Source organism: Mytilinidion resinicola, assembly GCF_010093595.1.
Source record: "Mytilinidion resinicola strain CBS 304.34 unplaced genomic scaffold BDZ99scaffold_15, whole genome shotgun sequence".
Taxonomy (NCBI): Eukaryota; Fungi; Ascomycota; class Dothideomycetes; order Mytilinidiales; family Mytilinidiaceae; genus Mytilinidion; species Mytilinidion resinicola.
In genome coordinates this window covers 988419-1009581 of record NW_022985451.1, presented here as the reverse complement: position 1 = coordinate 1009581, position 21163 = coordinate 988419, and the positions used below count along the sequence as shown (strand labels likewise).

At 52.1% G+C, this 21163-nt stretch overlaps 11 protein-coding genes across 11 annotated transcripts; 7 read left to right on the top strand and 4 right to left on the bottom strand.

Annotated features, from left to right (window-relative positions):
* The first annotated feature begins 149 nt into the window (after window positions 1-149).
* BDZ99DRAFT_465744 (putative MFS monocarboxylate transporter) lies at window positions 150-2119 on the top strand. Its single transcript, XM_033720624.1, has 3 exons — window positions 150-388; window positions 527-946; window positions 1004-2119. Exons 1-3 carry the CDS (start codon window positions 231-233, stop codon window positions 1887-1889), a joined length of 1464 nt encoding a protein of 487 aa, XP_033573961.1. The 5' UTR covers window positions 150-230; the 3' UTR covers window positions 1890-2119.
* Window positions 2120-2453: 334 nt separating this feature from the next.
* Window positions 2454-4191, bottom strand: BDZ99DRAFT_448678 (5-methylthioadenosine/S-adenosylhomocysteine deaminase n1; the record flags this gene model as incomplete). The annotated part of the gene is made up of 4 exons (XM_033718074.1): window positions 4035-4191; window positions 3633-3952; window positions 3450-3507; window positions 2454-3379 (listed from the first exon to the last, which is right to left on the bottom strand). The coding sequence occupies exons 1-4, from the start codon at window positions 4183-4185 to the stop codon at window positions 2454-2456; spliced, it is 1455 nt and encodes a 484-aa protein (XP_033573960.1). The 5' UTR covers window positions 4186-4191.
* Window positions 4192-4713: 522 nt separating this feature from the next.
* On the top strand, window positions 4714-6695 carry BDZ99DRAFT_510581 (purine permease; the record flags this gene model as incomplete). Its single annotated transcript, XM_033724479.1, has 4 exons — window positions 4714-4869; window positions 4925-5604; window positions 5672-6131; window positions 6181-6695. 4 exons carry the CDS (start codon window positions 4714-4716, stop codon window positions 6622-6624), a joined length of 1740 nt encoding a protein of 579 aa, XP_033573959.1. The 3' UTR covers window positions 6625-6695.
* A 1619-nt stretch (window positions 6696-8314) lies between these two features.
* Window positions 8315-8893, top strand: BDZ99DRAFT_348697 (uncharacterized protein; the record flags this gene model as incomplete). The annotated part of the gene is made up of 1 exon (XM_033714470.1): window positions 8315-8893. A coding segment is annotated over one exon (579 nt), but the record flags the coding sequence as incomplete, so codon positions are not given.
* Window positions 8894-9744: 851 nt separating this feature from the next.
* BDZ99DRAFT_573671 (uncharacterized protein) lies at window positions 9745-10872 on the top strand (the record flags this gene model as incomplete). The annotated part of the gene is made up of 2 exons (XM_033728310.1): window positions 9745-10074; window positions 10129-10872. The coding sequence occupies 2 exons, from the start codon at window positions 9745-9747 to the stop codon at window positions 10600-10602; spliced, it is 804 nt and encodes a 267-aa protein (XP_033573957.1). The 3' UTR covers window positions 10603-10872.
* A 215-nt stretch (window positions 10873-11087) lies between these two features.
* BDZ99DRAFT_501000 (uncharacterized protein) lies at window positions 11088-12554 on the top strand (the record flags this gene model as incomplete). Its single annotated transcript, XM_033723775.1, has 3 exons — window positions 11088-11260; window positions 11318-11321; window positions 11376-12554. The coding sequence occupies 3 exons, from the start codon at window positions 11088-11090 to the stop codon at window positions 12552-12554; spliced, it is 1356 nt and encodes a 451-aa protein (XP_033573956.1).
* On the top strand, window positions 12144-13167 carry BDZ99DRAFT_537988 (uncharacterized protein). Its single transcript, XM_033726627.1, has one exon. It carries the CDS (start codon window positions 12591-12593, stop codon window positions 13029-13031), a length of 441 nt encoding a protein of 146 aa, XP_033573955.1. The 5' UTR covers window positions 12144-12590; the 3' UTR covers window positions 13032-13167.
* Window positions 13168-14468: 1301 nt separating this feature from the next.
* On the top strand, window positions 14469-15213 carry BDZ99DRAFT_354860 (uncharacterized protein; the record flags this gene model as incomplete). Its single annotated transcript, XM_033714591.1, has 2 exons — window positions 14469-14902; window positions 15123-15213. Coding segments are annotated over 2 exons (525 nt in total), but the record flags the coding sequence as incomplete, so codon positions are not given.
* Window positions 15214-16038: 825 nt separating this feature from the next.
* BDZ99DRAFT_393181 (putative trans-aconitate 2-methyltransferase) lies at window positions 16039-16833 on the bottom strand (the record flags this gene model as incomplete). Its single annotated transcript, XM_033715835.1, has 1 exon — window positions 16039-16833. The coding sequence occupies one exon, from the start codon at window positions 16831-16833 to the stop codon at window positions 16039-16041; it is 795 nt and encodes a 264-aa protein (XP_033573953.1).
* An 870-nt stretch (window positions 16834-17703) lies between these two features.
* BDZ99DRAFT_465736 (uncharacterized protein) lies at window positions 17704-18283 on the bottom strand. The gene has a single exon (XM_033720623.1). The coding sequence runs from the start codon at window positions 18241-18243 to the stop codon at window positions 17764-17766; it is 480 nt and encodes a 159-aa protein (XP_033573952.1). The 5' UTR covers window positions 18244-18283; the 3' UTR covers window positions 17704-17763.
* Window positions 18284-19032: 749 nt separating this feature from the next.
* Window positions 19033-20923, bottom strand: BDZ99DRAFT_465735 (uncharacterized protein). The gene is made up of 3 exons (XM_033720622.1): window positions 20784-20923; window positions 19641-20726; window positions 19033-19588 (listed from the first exon to the last, which is right to left on the bottom strand). Exons 1-3 carry the CDS (start codon window positions 20904-20906, stop codon window positions 19130-19132), a joined length of 1668 nt encoding a protein of 555 aa, XP_033573951.1. The 5' UTR covers window positions 20907-20923; the 3' UTR covers window positions 19033-19129.
* Between the last annotated feature and the right edge of the window lie 240 nt (window positions 20924-21163).

Here is a 21163-nt window from a genome sequence, read left to right as displayed (position 1 = left end):
GCATCCCTTCCTCTCGGCTCCTGCCGATTACGGAGGCTTTGACTCCACTTCTAAAGCTCCTATCCTTCCCGAGATCGTCACCCTCCTGCTTACCAGACAGATAGCCGATGTGACTCACGGACGTAATTCTCGTCACGATGGACAAACGACTTGTAATACTCGTTCTTGGGCGACAAGCAGCTGCCTACCGCACTCTCAATTCCTTCATTGCGTGAGAAGCTGGAAATATTATGGCGTTACCAAGCTCAAGGGTGCCTCACGAGGGCATGGAGTTACAAAACATGCCTGCTGAGTTACACATTTCCCAACAGACGTCAAGGAATGGATCTGCCTACGTATCTTCATTGAACCCGACATTAGAAGAACGACAATCGCCTCGAAATCAAAGGTAGGCTTCAGCCGTCACCCCATTCATGTATATTAAATCTATATTGATCACTTCTTCCCACTATCTCACAAATACTTCTCTATACTGTAGTTTTGGTGAGTCCTACGAAGCTAATGAATGCAATGTCTCACACTCCAGAAGAGCCATCCTCACCGTAATCGCGGCCTTCACTCTCACCTTCACAGGCTGCGGCCTCAACTTCGCATTCGGCGTCTATCAAGAGCTCTACGAAACCCTCGACGGCCCCTTCTCCCACGCCAGTCCCGCAGCCATCGACCTCATCGGCACTCTCGCCGTCAGCCTTATGACCATCTGCTCCCCACTAGCCACCGCTTGGACTAAAGCCTACTCCCCTCGGACTATGACCCTTATTGGCGGCAGCATCTTTCTCCTTGCCAACGTCCTCGCCTCATTCGGCCAACAGCTCTGGCACTTCCTCTTAACGCAAGGTGTGATGCTCGGCTGTGGAACCTGCTTAACCTTCATCCCCGCCATGACCATCGCGCCAGGATGGTTTGACGGACGCCGCGGCTTCGCTATGGGCATCATCCTCAGCGGGTAAGTAGTCATTAGACATTCGGAATTTAGAATCATTATTAAGATTCTTGTTATTAGGACTGGTGTCGGTGGCGTCGTGTGGGCGCCAGCACTGCGCTCCCTCAATGCCTCTATCGGATTCCGCAACACCCTTCGTTTGACCGGAGGCATCGCGTTCATTCTCATCTGCACCGCTGCATTCGTATTGAAATGGGACCCAGATAGTGAGAGACGTATTGCGGTTGAGTATCCACCAACCTCCTCTACGTCTTTCGGAGCAAGATTCATACATGTCAGAATTCCGCTTGTCAACTGGCGGATTGCGCGCTCGAAAATCTTCGTTGCGGAAGCGCTGGGCGCGATGCTGCAAGCTGCGGCGTATTATACCCCCGTTTATTTCTTCTCGTCCTATGCGAGGACGCTTGGATATAGTGCTGCCAGCGGTGCCAGTTTCATCGCCATCTCGAACGCCTCCTCTGCTATGGGCAAGGTCGTACTGGGCTACATTGCGGATCGGACCGGACGGCTCAACACGCTCCTGGTGTGCACTATCATCAGCGCTATTTCCGCGTTGGGTCTGTGGTTCCCATCAACCTCAGCGGCCGTCGGCGAGGGGCAGAAGGCGAAATCCCTCTTCATCGCGTTCACAATCTTATACGGCATCTTTGCAGGCGCATACGTCTCGCTGTTCCCAACAGTCCTCGTCGAGTTATTCGGAGTCCAGCATTTCGCAAGCGTGAACGGATTCCTGTACATGGTCCGCGGATTCGGCACGCTACTTGGCACGCCGATTGCTGGTGCGCTCATCCATTCGTCTGGAGCGAGAGTCTCGACGGGCTTTGGGCATAAGGCGATGGATTATACGAAGCCGAGTGTTATGGTGGGCTCGTTGCTGGCGGCTGCGACGGTGAGTGTGTTCTGGATTAGGTTGGAGGCTGGTGGTGTGGCGAAGTGGAAGGCGTAGATTACAGTGCCCAACTGTAAGCGGATTGTATAGAAGGTGAAGAAGGTGAGGTAGTGTCCGCTTCATTTCGAACGTTGTCCAAATTAATGGAAAAGAAATTGATGTCGATGCTTCAAGGTCAAGATTAAAGTGCAGAGGTCCCTGCCTGTGCCCAGCAAAAAGCTAATCTGAGAGTGACACAGGTGTTCTAAGGGTACATATTTCAAGTAAATTTGGCTTACTTCCAAGAATTCGTGCCTCTTTGCGGAGTAGCAGCGTGACCGGAATGGTGTGATGGTAATCACCAATCCCAATTACTGCACAGCGCGGAACTTGTCAGTAATGGAGTGAAAATTTCTCAAAATAAAAAAATGGTTTGCGCCCCTTAGTGGGCAGTGCCTTTTGACACTTTTGGGGTAACATCTGACTTTTGATCTTGTGGTGGATCGGATGGAAGGAGGCGCGTTCTTTGGGTTTTTCCGATTAGATGGTTTCTCACCCCTCAGGTTCTCGCTCTTGACTGGAGTTTAGCATACCTCACCCCCATCTCTTTTCCCCTCCTAATATCATATTAGCACGCTTTCCTCAAACGTACTTCACACCCCATCTCTCCCCCATCCGACTCCCAACCCCACTCCTCTCCCTAATCCCACTCACACAACCCCTCGCCTCTTCCATCAACCTCTCCTCATCCACACCCACCAACTCTCCCCCCTCAACCCTCACCACGCCCCCCACAACCACCACCTCCACATCCCTCCCCGTACACCCATGCACCACCGTCGTCACCGGATCTACCCCTCCCGCTCCCGCTCCCACCTCTCCCCACCCCCACGGACTCGCCCCAATCCCAGGCCTCACCACCACAAAATCCGCCTGCTTCCCCACCTCCAGCGTCCCCACCTCTCCCTCCATCCCCAGCGCCCGCGCCCCATTCACCGTCGCCATCTCCAGCACCTCATACGCGCTCACCGCCCCAGCCTTCTGCCCCGCCGCGCTATGAATGATCCCCGCAAGATGCATCTCCTGGAACATGTCATATCCGTTATTGCACGGCGCGCCATCCGTCCCGAGACACACATTCGCGCCGCCGGCCCGCAGCGCGGGGACGGGCGCGATGCCGTTGCCGAGTTTGGCGTTGCTCGTCGGATTGTGGCTGACGCTCGTGCCGGTGCGGGACAGGATTTCTAGGTCGACGGCGAGATCGGGGTGCACGAGGTGTGCGAGGACAGTTTGGGGCCCGGTGATGCCGGTGCGGGCGCAGAATTCGAGCGGGGACATGGAGTACTGGGAGCGGTAGATGGCGAGGTCGGCGGGGGCTTCGGCGCAGTGCATGGTCACGCCGATGGTGTGGGTCGTGTGGGCAGCGCCGATGGCGGCGTGCGTGGCGAGGGGGGAGCCGCGCGGGGTGGAGGCGCTGAGCCAGATGCTGAGGAGGGGGTTGTGGGTGCGGTGGTGGGTGCGGTGGGCGGCGAGGGCGGAGGGGACGGACATGGCGGAGGCGTCTTTGTCTGTTGGGGGAAGGGGGGTTAGTGGGTGTGTGGAAAGGGAGAAGGGAATAGCTGTGTACGGGAACCTTACCGCGGGCGTCAGTGAGGTTGAGGGATAGGTTGGTTTCGATTGGTTTGACGAGTTTGGCCTGGTATTGTTAGCAACTTGGAAGATATAGGAGAGAAACAAGATTATCTGAGGAGATAGTGATATGATATAGGTATCAGAATGATAAGAATGAAGTTAACGAAAAAAAAATAAAAGCGAACTCACCAAACACGCTCTCACACCCATTTCCCCTACCGCACGAACTACGTTCTCAATGCCAGCTCTATGCGTCAACATCGCTTCTAGGAAACATGTCGTTCCTGTTTTAAGCATCTCTGCTATAGTAAGCTTAGCAGCGATATAGCCATCCTCTCCCTCGTAGCATGCTTCCAGTGGCCATATAGCGTCGCATAGCCAGGAGTGGAGATCGAGGTCTTCGGCAAGGCCGCGGAGGAGGGACTGTGCGAGATGTGCATGGGTGTTTATTAAGCCTGGGATCACTATTTTGTTCTCGAGAGAAACTGTGGGGATGTTTGGTGGAAGAGCTGTAGGGGTTCCATACGTGAGCAGACTGCGGGGGTTGAGGGGAGCGAAGCTAAGATAACGTCGATGAATGACCGAACAGACCTTCGCCTTTGTATTTTAGAGTCCCTGATTTTCCGATTGCAGCAATTCGAGATCCATCAACGAGAATTGAGCCGTCAAGGATGATCTCGCGGTCTTTATTGACGGTGATGATGGTGCCGTGGGTATAGAGAGTAAGAGATGGGGAAGACATTGTGACAGAGGTTACGAAATGATGAAACTGGGGCAAATTGGGTATCGACAATAGTTTAAAATGCAAGATCAGCGAAAAAGAAGATCCCTCGCAAGGTTCCCAGAAATCGATCGCGGTGAAATCCGATTTCGGGTCTGGGAATCTGGCGAGTGCCGCTCTTGAAAAAACCAGTCAAGCCAGTTTGGTTATGCGTGTGTTTGCACTAGAAGGGCTATTATGCTGATAACACCCGAAAAAGGAACGCGGAAGAATTACGGAGTTGGTGTAGTCTGTCATGTTTGAAGATGTAGTTCTGGATAGTGAGGTCGGCCGTCGTCGGCCGAGATTCCTGATAGGACCCGAGCGAATCGGCGATAAGCCTTCGAGTATCTTAGTGCAGTACCTAGGCGTGCTAGGTAGCGCAAGAGTGGAGGTCAAGTATAATAGTCTTGACGTGCGGGGGAATGTGGAGAGCAATTAGCAAAGTGTCTCCTGATTCTTTTGACCACCCTTGTCTACTTTCACAGTTTCGATTCCAACTGGACCAGAATGGAGACACCAATTGACAAGGGAAAGGAAGCCGAGCGGGAGCAAGTGACCGCATACGAGCCTTCCACAACCAATGGCGAAGTCAGCGAAGCGCAAGGGCGGCTTGAAACGCTGAAGCGTACATTCCTCACGCGAGACGGATGGATAGGCGACTACGTGAGTCGAGAACTTACATCAGCTCCTTAAAGAACCAAGAATCTCATAGACATAGGACTATCTATACCTGATCACTCCAAATATCTGGCCTCTGAATCGGAAGTACAAGAATTACGAAGCACCGTTCTATGGCCTGAATGATGAAGTTCCAATCCTACTCACCATCATCCTCGGCCTCCAGCATGCCCTGACAATGATCGGCTCCGTGGTATCTCCGCCGTTGGCAATAGCTGGAGGAGCTTTCAACTTTGACCCTATCGTGACCGAATATTTTGTCTCAGCTGCATTCATCGCCACCGGAATCGCGACCGCTCTTCAAGTGACCCGGGTTCATATCACCAAAACTCCATTCTTCATCGGCACAGGTCTGTTATCAGTCGTCGGCCCTACCTTTGATATCATCCCCGTAGCCATCAACTATGCGACGATGAGATACAAAAATGGGACTTGCCCAGTTGCTGCCGACGGGACCCTGTTGCCATGTCCGGACGGTTGGGGAGCTGTGCTCGGTACGATGCTTTGCTGTGTTTGGGTCCAGATATTCATGTCCTTCGTCCCTCCAAAAACACTGAATAGGATCTTTCCAAAACTCATCACTGGAAGCCTGTTGCTCCTTGTGGGAGTCTACTTGGTGTCCAATGGAATGCAGAACTGGGGTGGGAGCTCCAACTGCCATGATGGCAAAGGTTTCTATGCACTTTGTCCGAACGTTGCTGCGCCGCGGCCTTTGGAATGGTGAGTTTGACTCCGCATGTTGCAGTGTAATAACATTGAAATGTGGACATTTCTAACATCTTCCAAGGGCTGATCCCAAATTGATCGGATTGGGTTTCTCAGTCTTCGTAACGATCATCATTGTCGAGACCCTTGGTGCGCCACTGATGAGGTCTGCTTCGGTCATTATTGGACTTGCAGTAGGCTGCATCATCTCTGGAGCGACTGGGTACTGGGACCGGAGCCAGATCAACGAGGCGCCCGTGGCAACCTTCATGTGGACTCATACCTTCAAGCTCTCCGTGGATGGCGCACTTGTGCTGCCGTTGCTGATCATGTTCATCTGTCAAGCTGTCTCCTGTATGCCAGATATCCTAGCCACAGCGGAAATCAGCGGTGTCGAGATCGAGGGAACCAACTTCAATAGCAGGATCCAAGGAGGGATTCTATGTGATGGCCTGGGGAGCTTCCTCAGTGCTCTGGGTACTGGGCCGCCTATGGTCAGTCAAGCGGGAAATAACGGTGTCATCGTCTTGACTAGCTGTGCTGTAAGTATCTATGCTCTGACGAAACAGTACAGTAGCTGACTGGAGGTAGAGCAGGAGAGCCGGTTGGTGCGCATCCGGATTCCTCATCCTCATGGGTATATTTGGAAAGTTCGGCGCCGTCTTCGCATCTATGCCTCCATCGGTACTTGGAGGCATGCAAGTATTCCTCTACAGCACCATTGCAGTAGCCGGTATTCGAGTACTCGGTCTTATCCCTTGGACGCGTCGTGACAGATTCATCCTGTCAGCTTCCCTCGCCATCGGCTTTATCGACATCGTTCAGCCGACTTGGTTTAACAAGATTCTGAATTATAGCGGGCCGAATGTCCATCTTCAAGGCTTTGAGCAAGGCATCAACTTGATCGTGGAAACGCCATTCGTCATTGCAGCTGTCGTCGGAGTTTTCCTGAATAGCGTTTTACCCGCGGATAGATCGAGAAGGATGGATGTGCATGGTGATGGGCACAAGCACCCTGTGCTAGGGGAGTCTTGATGGTGGTGAAAGGAGGATAGACCATGAAGTAGGGGATGGAAATCGAACAGCTGTTATATATAGAACTAGACTAGACTAAATAGAGAGGATACCACGGAGCAGGGCACGGTCCATGTTAATACGCGAGGTATATATATTGTCCCAGCGCCCCCTGGCTCCTTCACCCCAGCCCGATTATTCTTCTCTATGATTTCACAGGTCACAATTCTGCGCACACGGATATCACGTTGCTCGGGTCCTACTCCTGCTCGCTCGATACCACTGTCAGGGGCAATTCAGCTAGCAGGTAGCCGGTCAGTCAAGAAGTAGCCTAATTTCCACGGCGTCAAGCTTTACATCCTGCCTTCCTTCTAATGCTCGTGGGTGTACTCTAAGCGGTAACAAACCGCTTTTCACAGACTTCTGGCAAGTTATCGTATCACCTAGCTCGAGACCAATGGTAGGTTGGTGGAGCTTTCGGTAAACTATGTCTGATGGTTGAGCGCCTCCGAAGATGGACTAGCAACCCAAAGTTCATAGCGATTCGTTCGAGGTGGGATGCAAGGTTCTAGCATGACGCTAATTATAGGTTGGTATGTCCTTTAAGCCCTTTCTACCACTCCTCGAAGCGTTTGGTGGCCTCCTAAAAGTCCACAATCTGGCATTCCACATTTTTGATAATCTTAACATGGTATCGCTTTCCCATTTCCTGCTCTGAATCTCAATCTTGTTTCTAGGCTCGAGGATGCCCGTGCAGATTGAGGCAAACTTTGCGTCGAACTTGCGATAGGTAAATCGCCGAAACAAGGGTTGCATGTCGGAATGACTTTATGCAGCTCTCTTCAGGAAATATGCAAAAGAGGGTAAACTTTCATCGGTGGTACGAAGTTGCTTCGCATTAACTACCACTGGCGGGCTCTCTTATCGCAGAATGCTGGTGATCGTAGCACAATTATGACACTAACATTAGACTCTCTTCTCATGGACATCATATACCTATATACACCATCACGAAAGGTAGATCTAGTTAAGCGCGTTCATTTCGAACAAGTGGGTGAATGGACCTTGCCATGTCGCCCAACGCCATTCACCAATTCTTGGCGCCGATATCACACGCGGCGAATGTCCGTTCATCCGATAGATCATGCCCGATATATCAATTAGTCTGGTTCTCGAGGCCTGTGCTTTACGACGACGACCGACGGCTTCCATCAACAACAACGTGGTCGCAACTTTGCACACTCGTCATACGTTAGCTCAAGCTCTAGTAACGCCTCTATCCACAATCACGAGACCGTTCGTAGCTTACGATACAATAGCTATAGCCAAGCAGCGCCGCAGCAACCTTCAACCTGCTTCTGATCGGCCAAATCTTAACCGTTCCGTCGAAGTTTCCACGAACAAGCACGCCCACACCCACAAAGCGGCCCACAGCGCAAGCGTTCCACAATACGTCTGGGGTCATATTGAAGAAGAGGAACAAGAAGAGCAGCCTTTCTTCCAGGCTGCCGTTGAACCATTTCCTAGCCGGAAGCGCCTCTATCAACACGCCCACCCAATGGCTCAAGCAACGAACACACCCGAACAGAGCAGGAAGCGCCAGAGAGGGGGCGATTACGAGCCAAACAAACGACGAAAGCTTGAGGCTACTGAAACACGGCGCAAAGCAAAACCTCGATCGCAAAAAGACAAGAAAGTCGCAAAGCCTATCCCCACCGAGGAACCAGAATGTGAATACGAGTGTCTCGTGTGCATCGACACTTTCCCGGAGTCTAAAATGGTTGAGACAGAATGCGGTCACCGCTACTGCGAGGTCTGCATCAACAAAGTTTTCGACAATGCGTGTAGCGGACAAGGGGTCTTTCCTCCCAAATGCTGCCGCCCTGTATCCTTCACTGTGGCTGACAGCTTGCTCAAGAAAGCGACACGAGACCGCACCATGGAGAGGGCCAAAGAGTGGATCGAAAAGTCGCCCGTCTACTGCTTTGAACCTTTCTGCGCAAGATTCATTCCTAGTGACACGTTCCACAATAACGAAGGGGTGTGCCCGAAATGCCACCGAAAAACCTGCAAATTCTGCAAGAAAATGGCTCATGGCGGACATCCGTGCCTCGAGGACCCAGAAGACGTGGACGTGATCGCCATGGCCAACCGCGAAGGCTGGAAGAGGTGCGTCCAGTGCCATTTCCTCGTGGAGAAGATCGAGGGATGCGAGCACATGGTCTGTAAATGTGGCCACGAGTTCTGCTACCAATGCGAAAAGAGCTGGAGAGACTGCCTTGGTGAATGCGTGCTGTTGGCCCTCGAAGAGGAGATCCAGGCCCTTATCAATCTCGTCAATCGGCCACCACTTCATCCCCGTCCAAACGCAGACTTAGTGGCAGCAATTCTCGACGTACACGACCCAGCACAAGTACCGGGAATTTGCTCCCATCCACAAGACGACCAGGAGCACATCCTCGGCTGCAATGTCAACAGGTGCCAGGACCTCGGCGGCTGCAGCCGCCTGTACCCATGGCTCACGCGATGCAAGAAGTGCTCATGGATCAGTTGTGATAGTTGCAGGGCATGGCGTCTCGAAAATCAGAACTAGGAGAGCACGAAAAGGGTTAGGAGAATGCGCATCTGCACAACGCGCTGACTCTGCATGAGTACTACGTGCCACTTGACATCCTACCGGAGGATAGAATGTACTTTAGAACTAGGCAAAAAACCGCACTACGATTCTGTCGGCATTTGGAAATCTAGTTGATTCTACTGGACGCGGGAAATGATGACTATGGGTAGTCCGGGGGTGAACTGTCCACTTCTGCCGTAGCGAAAGAAAAACATTCGAGGGTCTGACTTACGAGGTGGCATCAATGTGCTTTGCTTAGATTGCAATTCGGTATGTACTTTCAATCTGTATCCTTAAGGCAATGGTAATCACAACTTTCTTTCGAACACACTGGATTATGTGAAATGCTCTTAGGCGAACTCTGCAGTATCTATGGTACAATAGTCAGCCTGAACCATGGAACGAGCTTCAAATTAGCGATGCTTCCCACATCCCATCATAGTTTTGTTCGGATTACCTCACATGCAAAGATCCATCAATAGCTTCATACTTTGTACACAAACTTTTCCGAGCCCCAACTCAGAATGCCGCTCCAAGACCAAAGCCGTTTGCCTCTCTTCACGTCGGTGCATCGACCCGAAGAGCCACATATCGACACCGTTCAAAGTAGTGTCCTGGACCCCGAGGAAGTGGCTGTCCTACGCGCGTCTAAGATGCGCAACTCCACCGTTCAAGTCTTTCATTCCTACAAATCAAACCACATCCCCACTGAGCCAGAACTACTGATGTGGGAATGTGTAGGATGTAAATTCAACCCTAACGGTCAAGGCCGTGAGCGATGGCGTTTGGACTCCCAACACCGGGCGCAAATGGCGAAAGCTTTGTCCGCACTTCCCGAGGAATATCGGAGAAGAGTTCACCGCGAACTCTGCTACTTGCAACCGCTTCAGGCAATTTCAGATGCTTAGACCAAGGAGTTGTCGACACGAAAGAAAGAGCAGGTATCCATTATTCACGACGCAGTCGCGCAGTGGCAGTACGACAACCCGGAAGAGACGCGAGATCATTTTCCGAATGATACGCTTTATCCGTGGGCCAGGGGAAAGAGGCACACCGGTACTGTTTACCTGCTACTTGACGCATGGGCCAAGGATGCTCTGACAGTGCAACAGCGTCTAAAGCTCAAAGAGACGCCTATCGTGGAGCGAGCTGTCACTATTAAGAACATCTTGATGGATCCGGACGAGGTAATCGAGGCTGGGAAAAGCTATGATGTCTTCCGCCTCCCTTTCCAGGTAGTCGTCCTTTTGCATGATGACGACATCAGTTATCGCCCAACACCAGCCCTGATCGATGGAGTTTTCCATCTTGCTTGGTGTCCTCTGGAACCTGGTCATCTTGTCCGTTCGCTGGACGCCAGACAGGACATGACCCGAGAATGATTGGTTAGGAGACTGGGCTGGAGGAGAAGGCCTTGCGGACCTTACCGCTCTTGGGACGTCTGGGGTGACTGGAGATGTGAGGCTGAACAAACAATAGCGAATATATCTCTCAATTTGAGCAGAGTAGGTGTCGCTAAGGCAAGTGTAGCAATGGTCATTGTTCGACTCCTGCGGAGACCACTTGCGCTCGTTATGCTTTGAGAGCACGTTGCTGTCTTCTCACTCTTGCACTCTCGCTTTCTTGTTCTCTCACTTCATACTTTACGAAGGATTATCGATGATACTGTCATCTGTTGTCATAATGTGCAGTTTCGGGGCATGATGTTACCGACATTCGCATGCCACTGTGTGGAGTGCTTCAATAGACTTTTCCAGCTTCGGAGATGTGAGATCTTCATCTTGCACGACTGCAAGCCTCGCTGGAGAACTTCTAATATCATCAAGCACGAGAGGCCTTCTCCGCTGTACTAACTCGCCCGATTGTGATGTTATATCGGAGACGCGTCCGACCTCGAGGAGACGCGCCTCGCTCCTTCCAAACCTCCAACCCTCCACCACACCACACTTTACCCACAACCCCATCGTCAGGTCCCCATCAACGCTCTCCTTCGCATCGCGCTGGGCGAGTCGCTGGCACTATGGGCAATCAAAACAGCCGGTAAGCTCACTCTAACTCCTCTTCATTGTTTCGTGGACGATTGTTGACAATCCACAGCGAGGTTGGCGGAGCGACATTGGCGCAAGTGACGTAGCGGCTGACACTCAAGCTTCAGCTAGAAGAGACGGACAATTTCCTTCAGGCCATGGGATCGCCTTCGGCTAAGGATCCTATTGACGACTACGTAGCATTCCAGTCTCTACGCGCCGAAATCCAACGACAGCTCGACGAGCTGGACAGCGCCGCACTTGCTGCAAGGCTTTCTCGAGGCGACGAAGACGATCGCATCACCATAGAGCGTCTTATCCAGACAGACCAACAACTCCACCGGGATCATGTCCTGGTCGAACGACTGCAAGCCGAAGAAGACCAGGCCAAAAATGGGGACGAGAACGCACACCCCACCGGCGAGAATAACGAGAAGTCTAAGAAGAGAACCCACGAAGAAGCCTTTAAGTATGCGAGCCATGTCGAGTGTATTGCCTGCTTGGAGCGAAAGCCGGCCTACGAGGTCATCCAACTTGGATGTCGGCCTGCTCTTCACCACTATTGTCCCGACTGCTTGGGGAATCTCTTCAAAGCCTCCATGAACGACGTCACGCTTTTCCTCCTAAGTGTTGCAAAGTTCCCATCAGCCTATGTCAGCCATCTCTTTACACCAGACTTTGTGAAGGAATTCAAGGAAAAAGTGGTGGAGATCTCGACGCCGAACCCTACGTTCTGTCACAGTCAGCATAGCCATCGTCCGGAATCCGTTATCGAGATCGATAGCAATGACGAGAGATATGTCGAAGAGGCCGCTCAAACTATGACGAGCATCAGCTTTGTGTACGATATTGATTTAGATGAAGAGCACGGAGAATCATCGAATCCGATCTCGAGAGAAAAAGGAAAAGCGAAGTCTACAGCAGCCACTCATACTGAGTGCGTGGCTTGCCTAGAGACCAAGCCTAACTTCGATATGCTGCGTCTCAATTGTCAACCGACCCCTCATGCGTACTGCCGCGAGTGCATCCTAGATCTCTTCGAGTCATCCTTGACAGATACATCGCTCTTTCCTCCGCGCTGCTGTCGCATTCCTATTTCTTTGGTCGACTGTGAGCCTTTCTTCACGCGGGACTTCGTTGACCTCTTTATCGAGAAGCGTATTGAACTCAGCACCTCAGATCCGACCTACTGCTCAAGCGTACCCTGTGGACAGTTTATTCGTCCAGAATTTTACAGCGGAGACATTGCCACCTGCCCGAAGTGTCAGCATGAAACCTGTAGAATCTGCAAAATGCGTGGTCACTAAGGTCTCTGCCCGGAAGGCCCTACGACCCAGCCGTTCATGGAAACAGCCAACAGAAAGATGTGGATGCAGTGCCGATCCTGTAAGCATATGGTTGAGCTAGAGACCGGCTGCTACCATATGACGTGCCGATGCGGAGCGCAGTTCTGCTATCTTTGTGGCTCTACATGGAAGACATGCTCTTGTCCTCAGTTCGAGGAACGAGGCCTTCTAGGTGACATGCGGCAGCGTCGGTCCTCTGCGGCCCCTCTTATCCGTCTCGCAACACCTGATCTTCCCACACCAGAACGAGCTCCGTCGGTAGCAGTCTCCGGGCCTGAAGATGCCGAATGCGAACATAATTGGTATCGTCGCTATTCTAAACACGGCGCCAACACTACGTGCGAGTTATGCGTGAACACAAACCGCCTCCGGTTCATCAATGAATGCCGACTATGCGACCGGCGTCTCTGTCTACGATGCATCAACAACCGTATCTGAGGGCTCTGGTACAGACGCGCACCACCTTTCCGCCACCGACTTGTGGCTTCTTGACACCCTTTCAGATTTCGAAACGGGGCCGATTTGGGCGAATGACGATCGATGAAATCGTAGGGGTACCTCAAGTATTGCTGAAATGGCGTGTACACACTTGCCGAAAGGCAAGTTTCAGATGCTTTTCTGCGAATAATTCTCATGACTTTCAAGTCCTTCCTCTCTCCGTGAAGAAAGAAGTCCGTCGCTACATGTGTGTGCCTTTTTATACTACTGCTGTGATGCCTCAGTATACTTTTACAAATCCACCCAAGATCACTTAAGCTAGACCGCGCAGGTGAACTTGGTAGATATTGGTTACAGATAATGAATATCTGGAATATACGGTAATCGAAATGGATGGAATCATGTTTTGTGACTCTTATCTAGCAGATTTAGCTTGAACTTAGCTAGCATTCCCGAATCTCTATCCAAAAGTCCCACAGGTATCTTGCTTTCCGGAGTCTTGAAACCAGCTCATACGATCTTCCATCCACGTGATATTGGTTTACACCGCTTGAAGTCCTTCAGATTTGTTTTCGAAATCATAACGAGATATAAGGTAAGACTTTAGACGAGCTTTTACCTCCTTTGACTACCTCAGGCAGCCGGGCGTGGTTATCTTACATCTGGCTCACTGTCCGATTATGACGCGATACGTCGTGACGTACGCACACAAAAGCCTACTAAGCTATTTCATCCTTCATCTCACTTCTCTCTGCCGAGATAAGCGCGGAGCCCGGAAGATTCTTGAGTTATCCTTTTGTCTTCCACTTCCTCACCTCCTCCGCGACAACAACACGACACCGACGCCGATCGTTGTACCTCACCACACTCGAGGCGACGCCGGCCTCCAGCGCGCATCTTTCCTGCGCCGACTCGCACTTGTCCTGATCTAGCGTCGCCAATGTCTTTGAAGTGAGCTGCCTATCCTTGGATCTTCTCGCACAGCGCTCGGCTTCGCCTTTTGTAAGTACACTTTCTAGCTTTGCGAAGATACCAGATCGACTGCTGACGAGAGCGAGGCATTGACGCGTTCTGCGGCCGCCCATCATGGACCAAGAATCAGAGGATCTGGTCCGCCAGCTCCAGATCCTCGATATCGCTACGCGTCTGCGCGTTTCAAACGATCCGAAAGATAAGGCCACCGCCAATGAAATCCAACGCATGGTACAGGAGGAGCGACAGCGTGAGAGGGATCGTGTGCTGGCCTGTCGCCTCGGAGGCGTCGCTGTCACTGCCAACGCCTATACCCAGAAAGAGGCCTCCCCCGTTCAAAATGGCGTCGCCAAAGTGAAGGAAGTCTTCGGGATTACGTCTGCAAAAAATGAAAAGCCTGGTGAGATATCGAAGCCGTGTGGAGCGCGCAAACCGTCCGCCGTCGTCGTCTCACTTAGCTGCCAGCCGGTGCCGCACAACTATTGCCGAGAGTGCCTCCTTGAATGGTTCAACAAGGCTCTCGAGGACACGATCGTATTCCCACCGAAATGTTGCAGGAATCCGATCCCCCTCGATCTCTGCAAGCATGTCTTTCCGTATGATCTCATCGAGCGGATCGAAGAGAAGGAAGTCGAGCTGAGCACGCCCAATCCCACGTATTGCGCTCATTCGACATGTGGTCGCTTCATTCGCCCGGACTATCACAGGAATGATTTGGCGAGATGTCCGCATTGTTCTCAAGAGACCTGTACCCTCTGTAAGGCTCCGGCTCATCGTGGTCTTTGCCCTGATGATCCTGCTACGAAGGCGTTAATGGACACGGCTAGCGAGAAGAAGTGGCAGCGCTGCTTCAACTGCAAAGAGATGGTTGAGTTGAACACCGGTTGCTATCATATGACGTAGGTTACCCATCCTGCAATCTTCTTCCCTCGTGTTTATACACGACGTTACCGCTGCTATGGTGCTTGGATACACGCTCACACTTTTGAATGAGAAGTAAAGCTGTGGATTTAAAAGACCTGTTGCTTCGCCAAGCCACCACAGGTAGCAGGAGACAGATGTCCACAGGCTGACGACGAGGTTGAATATGAAAAGAGAAACATACTAACCCTTTTATAGTTGCAGATGCAAGGCGGAGTTCTGCTACCTTTGCGGCAAGAAGTGGCACACTTGCGAATGCCCTCTTTGGGAGGAAGAGCGCCTCACAGCCGTACAACTGCGTGGGAATCTTCCACCAGATCTTCTAGCTATTTGGGGCCCTCCAGCTCCTCTAGCTCCTCTAGCTATGCGCGCACCACTCAGACGAAGAGTACTACCACTACCCCAAGCAAGGGCCCCTCCAGCACCACGAGCTCGGGCTCCACCACCGCCGGTACCAGAACTAGGACTCTTCGAGCAGCAGATAGCAGCACTACCACCGCCAGAGGTCATACCAGCCGACGTCAGATTCACCGTTAAAGAAGGCCGCTGTCGACATTGCCGCGGACGAGACTATCTTCGCCGAAACGCTGCCCCTGAAGTCGATACTAGCTGCCAAACTTGCCGGCACCCTTTCCAGTTGCGTTTCATCAATGAGTGTAGGCGCTGCAACTCCCGCCAATGCACTCGATGCATGTAACGTGGGTGATTTGAGACTCTTTTGCCGCTGCTTGGAGTGCTTCGGGCACTATTCAGAGATTTGAAGGAGAGACAGAAATGTCGGCTAGAAATCAAATCAGCGGATAGACACTGGTCTAGAGGATGGCCCCATACAAGTCGATATAAATAGAAATCAGAAATCATCATACCTGAACAACGTTTATGCAAGCGTATTCCCGCCGTTTGAGGTACTCCAACACATTGATCAATTTAAAATGAGATGTAACGATCAGAAAAGCGCAAACTGGACCATAGACCTTTAAACTCTAATATAGGTACCTGTGCGAGCTCTCCAGACCGCCATTATCTCTACGCCCTAAAATCACTCATTCAAACACGCAATAAATTCAGTACCACAACTCACCATCCTCCCCACCTCCCCTCTCATCCATTCCCCTTATGCCTTCACAGCCACCAAAAACAACCTCGGATAAGTAAGCATAACCTTCCCATCATGCAACCTCGGATATGCCTCCGCAATCCTCTCCAAATACGCCTCCAAAAACCCCTCCCTCATCCCCTCATCCAACGGATCCACAAACGGCCGCAGCCCCGTCCCCTTGACCCACTCCACAATCGCCTCCGGGCCCTCCAGCACATGCTGATAGTGCGTGTGCCAGATATCCACACTCTTACACAACGGCTTCAACTCATTGTAGAACGTCACCGGCGCCGCGATGGGGTCGCGCTCCGGGTTCAGCTTACTCAAGATGCCAGCCCAGGGCCCGTCTGCCGCGGTCTCGCGCATTAGGCGGTGCGAGCGCTCGTGGAAGTTGTCGGGGACTTGGATCGCAATCACGCCGCCAGATGGCAGGGTTTTGATCAGCCGCGCAAGGGTGGGGATACGCGCGGGGCCGGGCAACCATTGGAAGACGGCGTTGGAGAAGAGCAGGTCGGTGCCCGGGGGTGGCTCGTAGGTGGTGAGGTCGCCCTTGACGAAGTCGATGCCGGGAAGCGCCGCGGCGGCTTTCGAGAGCATGTCGGAGGAGGAGTCCATGCCGCTGATGGCGGCGTTGGGGTAGCGGGCGACAAGGACTTCGGTGCTGTTGCCCGGGCCGCAGCCCAGGTCGACGATGCGGGTTGGCGAGGTCAGGGGGACGGCGGAGAGGAGGTCGCGCACAGCGCGGGTGCGTTGGTCGCCGAATTTGAGGTATTGGGTTGCGCTCCAGTCTTTCTTTGGGGAGGAGGACATGGCTGAGGGGGAGGTTTGAAAGGTTCGTGAGTGTGAGAGGGCTGCGTAGGAGACTTGTGGATGGGGGATGAGGGGTTTGGAATTGAGAGGCGAGAGAAAGCGTGGGCAATGGCGGATAGGGTTCATACCCTGCTATTTTGGTGGGTAGTCAAGGGGTCTTCAGTGATGGTAAACCTAGTTTCTTCCACGAAGTTTTACCTGGAAGGGTGTTCTTTATGGAGATGTATATAAGTTGGTGATGAGTGAGTCAACGAGGAAGTTTGACTTTGGCACGATGGAGATAAGCAGTGTAGGAAGGCGAGTGCCGAAATGCGAGTGCCGATCTCGTTGGAGATGTCCAAAAGTGGATGTAAGTGAGCAAAGTCTTGATGGTCTGCAGGCCAAGTTTATGTCAGCAGTAGTCGTGGGAGTCGCGTTAATTCCCGCCGAGGTATTCTACCGACCCGCGGACGGCGCTACGCTGTTCTGGTTCACTGATCAACGGGAAAGTATTTTAAGAAGGTACACCGTTACGTTTCAATTTAAAACTATGAGACTACCAATCTAAGTACTGCAATACATTGAACTAGAAAATAGCCAAGGAAATGAAATCATAGCAGTCCGCAACATAACTTATTCTAATTCAGACCGATGGAACGAGCAACTTTCAACAGTGGCATCTTCTCCTCTAACAAGTAAACTTCAATTTCATATTCCCGTCCGGTATAAGCCAATAACCTAAAGCTCCATCCCAGCCATCGCGCGTATATCAGGGCCGACCTTTCTATGCATTTCAACAAAAACCCTCGCCATATCTCGCTTGAAAGGTTCAACAATACGTTCATTTTCACAGTCATCTACAGCCTCGAACTTGCGCTTGTTCGTCTTGACTTCACCCTTGTCAAGTCTACCGCTTGTCAACTCAATCACAGTCCCGTTCCCTCCGGCACGCTACTCGCCAAAGGCGGCTTCAAAGTCCAACCTCAGCAGCCCGATAATATCATCGAAGCGTTTCTTCCAGAGTCCCAGTCTCTGAATTTCAGCAGGATCCGGAACGTTGTTGTTTTGCGCTGCTAAGGTGCGCATGCTGGCGACTCCGGACTTCATCATTTTGGCGTACATAGGCTTCGGAGACGGTACTTTGTCCACCCCCAGTGAACGGAGGGCCTTGATACTGTTATACGACTCGATATCCGCAGTCTTGCCCCAGACACGTGGGTGAGCTAATCTTAGAGTCTTGAAACAGTCGGTCATGAGCCCGAAGATAAAGCCGTGTAAGAATTCCAAATAACTGTAGATATGAGGTCCGCTGTCGACTGTCTTTACGACAACCTGGGTGCGAACAGCAGAGCCTTGCACACGAGGCGGGACCTGACGTGTATAAGTCCCAAAGTCCTGAGGAAACTGGGCCGTAATAGTTTCCAATTCCATTGAGCATAATTTCTTTGCAAGAGCCGCCGAGAAGCCCCATCCGTTGTTAACTACGAAGTGTGGTCCTAGATTGATTGACTTAATCCTGCCGGCTGCATCTTCTGGTATACTATCTAAGAACTTAATAGCCTCGTGAGGCGGAAGGTCGAGGTGAAGAGTGTTGTGTCCGAAGAGGAACGACACCACCTCGCGGTAGGTCTCACGATTCGTGCACATTAGTGCAACTGCAAGAGGGTGCGCAGCTTAGGTTTAAGCGTCTTCCGGTCCCACTGGACGTAGAGACACTTGTCATCATTGCAAAAAAGCCCTGCGTAGACCTTATTCTTGAGTTCGCCGGGGAAGCCGGCCCAAGTTGAAGTCGAAGAGGCCGTACTGCTGGCCGTCATCGACGACGAATTCGAAAAGATAGTGTTAAGGTTTGCATAGACCTTGTTCTTAAGCTAGTTGGGGAATCTAGTCCAAGTTGAAGTTGAAGAGGCCATACTGCTGCGTATTATCGACGGCGAATGCGAAAAGATAGTGCCAAGGTTTGCAAAGACGTTGGAGACTATGAATGGAGGGTGACGCTGCTGATGAGACAGACAGTGTTAATTCTTGCACGTATGAGTCCCCCGCACTGCCATGGAATACGTACGACAAGTAGGCGAGTGTGTAAGAGGGTAAAGAGAAGGAATTAGTTCTCGAGTTCTATAGTTCTATGTGCGAGGAGATTAAGAGTTGAGTGTGCTGAGATTTTGGGGGGGGGGGGGTGGGGATTCATGTAGGCTTCATAGTACGTGGTTTGTGAAGGCAGATATTCAAGCCTACTAAAAGGCGAATGTCATTCAATGCTAGACCCTCCATGCAAGGCATTCGTGGCTACATGCATGAATTAACTTTGACTAATCTATGCCTCCTTTCCCTTCTCCTTCCACGCCGACGCCCTCTTGCTACCATGCTTCGTCGGCTTACCCACGCCCTTCTTCTTCATCGTCTTGCCCAACTTCAGCCCGCTGTGACCCTGCTTGATGCTTGCGCGATGGCCCTCAAACACGATCTGCTCTGGCCTCTTGAAGCCGGACGGGAAATCCTGCTTCTTGTTCCCAGAGAGGGCCATTTGTCCTTTTCGAACCTGTGCTGCACCAGCCCGACCGAGCAGCTTTTTGGCGCGCCCGGCCATCGACTTCTCTTCGGCGGAGACCTTGGGCGCATAACCGCCTGTTAAATTCGGTTTCGTGGATGAGGACGCGTTGGGCTTTGCGTTCCGCTTGAAGGCTTTAGCACGGACGACGCGGAGTTTGCGGGGGAGGAGGGGTGGGTATCTCTGGTCGTTGAACTGGAGGGCTGCTTCGACGCCGTTTTGGTCCTGAAATTCAATTAGTACGATGCATGTGAGTGAGGAGTAGTCTCTGACATACCTTGAATTGCACATAAGCAATGCCTTTGCTCACCCGGGTTTTCGCATCTCGTACGACCCTCACGCTCTCAACAGGCCCAGCTTTGCTGAATTGAACCCACAGCCCTTCTTCCACGTCGCTGGGAGCCTTCTGCTTCCGACTTCGCTTCCCATTTTCGAGCTCTTCCGCTGCTTGGATGTTGGTCTCGTCGTCCACGAAGCCGAGATTGCCAACGAATACGCATCGCTTGTGGTCTTGTTTTGCAGGATGTGCCACCTCATCAACCCGCAAGTGTCGATCTAGCACGATTGTCCCATTTAGCCGCTTCGCTGCTTCCCGCGCGGCTACCTGCGTGCTGTACACGGCGTACGCATTCGTGCTTTTGGTAGTAGCATCCATGACCTCCTTCAACGCAAACGCGGCCTTCTTCGGTATAACACCAGCATAGGCAGTGGAACGGAAGCGAATAGTCTCTACTTTGTGCGGCGTGTTTTGTGGTGCGAGGTCGGGAATGAAGGAGGCAAGGTGGGCTAGGAGGGTTTTCTTGGCCGACTTGGACTTGATGGCGGTGCTGGACACGTTGCCGAGGAAGACAGTCCGAGCTGCTTTCTCCAACTCTATAGCGTCTGAGGACGGTGCTAGAGATTCGTGCACGGGTGGTGTGTATGGTGTTTTGGCGTCGTCGTCGACTGCGGACTCCTCCTCTTGCTCGGAAGCATCGTCGTCCATGCCCTCTGCCTCAGACTCGGAGCTTGAATCCGAGTCGCTGGCAGAGTTCTCCTCCTCGTCTGTCGTCTTTAGACGCTTCTTGCCCTTCTCTATCTTGTGCTTGGCATCCTCTCGCGCTTCTTCCCTGGCTAGCTTGCGCATATAGACATCTTCTAGCTCAGCTTCCGGCTCGTCATCGCCTCCACGTTTCCTCTTTTTCTCGGGGCGCTCTGTTTTCCCGCTGATCAGTAAATCTGCCGCAGATTGAGCATGCTTGGCTTGTGCGCCAGTGGTTTCGTCCTCAGAGTCCTCATCGACTGAATCTTCTGCCAGTTCCTTCAATTCCTTTGTAGCTGCAGGGCGATACCGCGACTTTGGTGGAGCTACGACTGGTCCTAACTATAAGAAAGCTCATTAGCTACTGCTTGCATGCTGCAGACGTTGTATAAAACTCACACTACTAGCAAATAATGATGCCAAGCTGGGGTCGACTGTTTTACTTTCGCTGAACAGCGAGCCCCCTTTGCCCGCCTTCTCGGGCTTGGCCTTCTTCACGCGATTGCTCTCTTTTTTGGCCATGGTGACGTTGATGATTTGGTTTGCGTGCTGCGGAAGAACGCATGAAAGAAATCCAAGATTTCGCGTCGGCGTCGGCAACAGAGTTGATCCGGCATGATGCAGAAGCGGCTAGCGCTGGTCATCGGATTCCCTGGCGCAAAAGCGAGCGGGTGGAGGAGGTTGTCGGTCGGCATACACTCCTACGCAGCAACACACGTCCCCCAGCTTCTCCTCAGTCTCTGCCACGCACGCAGCCCTCAATAACTCTCGTAGCAGTG

Coding starts and splice junctions, on each gene's coding strand:
- BDZ99DRAFT_465744 (XM_033720624.1), top strand. CDS start 231: ATGGCGTTACCAAGCTCAAGGGTGCCTCACGAGGGCATGGAGTTACAA. Junction 389..526: donor CAATCGCCTCGAAATCAAAG/GTAGGCTTCAGC, acceptor CTCACACTCCAG/AAGAGCCATCCTCACCGTAA. Junction 947..1,003: donor ATGGGCATCATCCTCAGCGG/GTAAGTAGTCAT, acceptor TCTTGTTATTAG/GACTGGTGTCGGTGGCGTCG.
- BDZ99DRAFT_537988 (XM_033726627.1), top strand. CDS start 12,591: ATGGAAACAGCCAACAGAAAGATGTGGATGCAGTGCCGATCCTGTAAG.
- BDZ99DRAFT_465736 (XM_033720623.1), bottom strand. CDS start 18,243: ATGGAATTGGAAACTATTACGGCCCAGTTTCCTCAGGACTTTGGGACT.
- BDZ99DRAFT_465735 (XM_033720622.1), bottom strand. CDS start 20,906: ATGGCCAAAAAAGAGAGCAATCGCGTGAAGAAGGCCAAGCCCGAGAAG. Junction 20,727..20,783: donor CATCATTATTTGCTAGTAGT/GTGAGTTTTATA, acceptor GCTTTCTTATAG/TTAGGACCAGTCGTAGCTCC. Junction 19,589..19,640: donor TTGCTTATGTGCAATTCAAG/GTATGTCAGAGA, acceptor ATTGAATTTCAG/GACCAAAACGGCGTCGAAGC.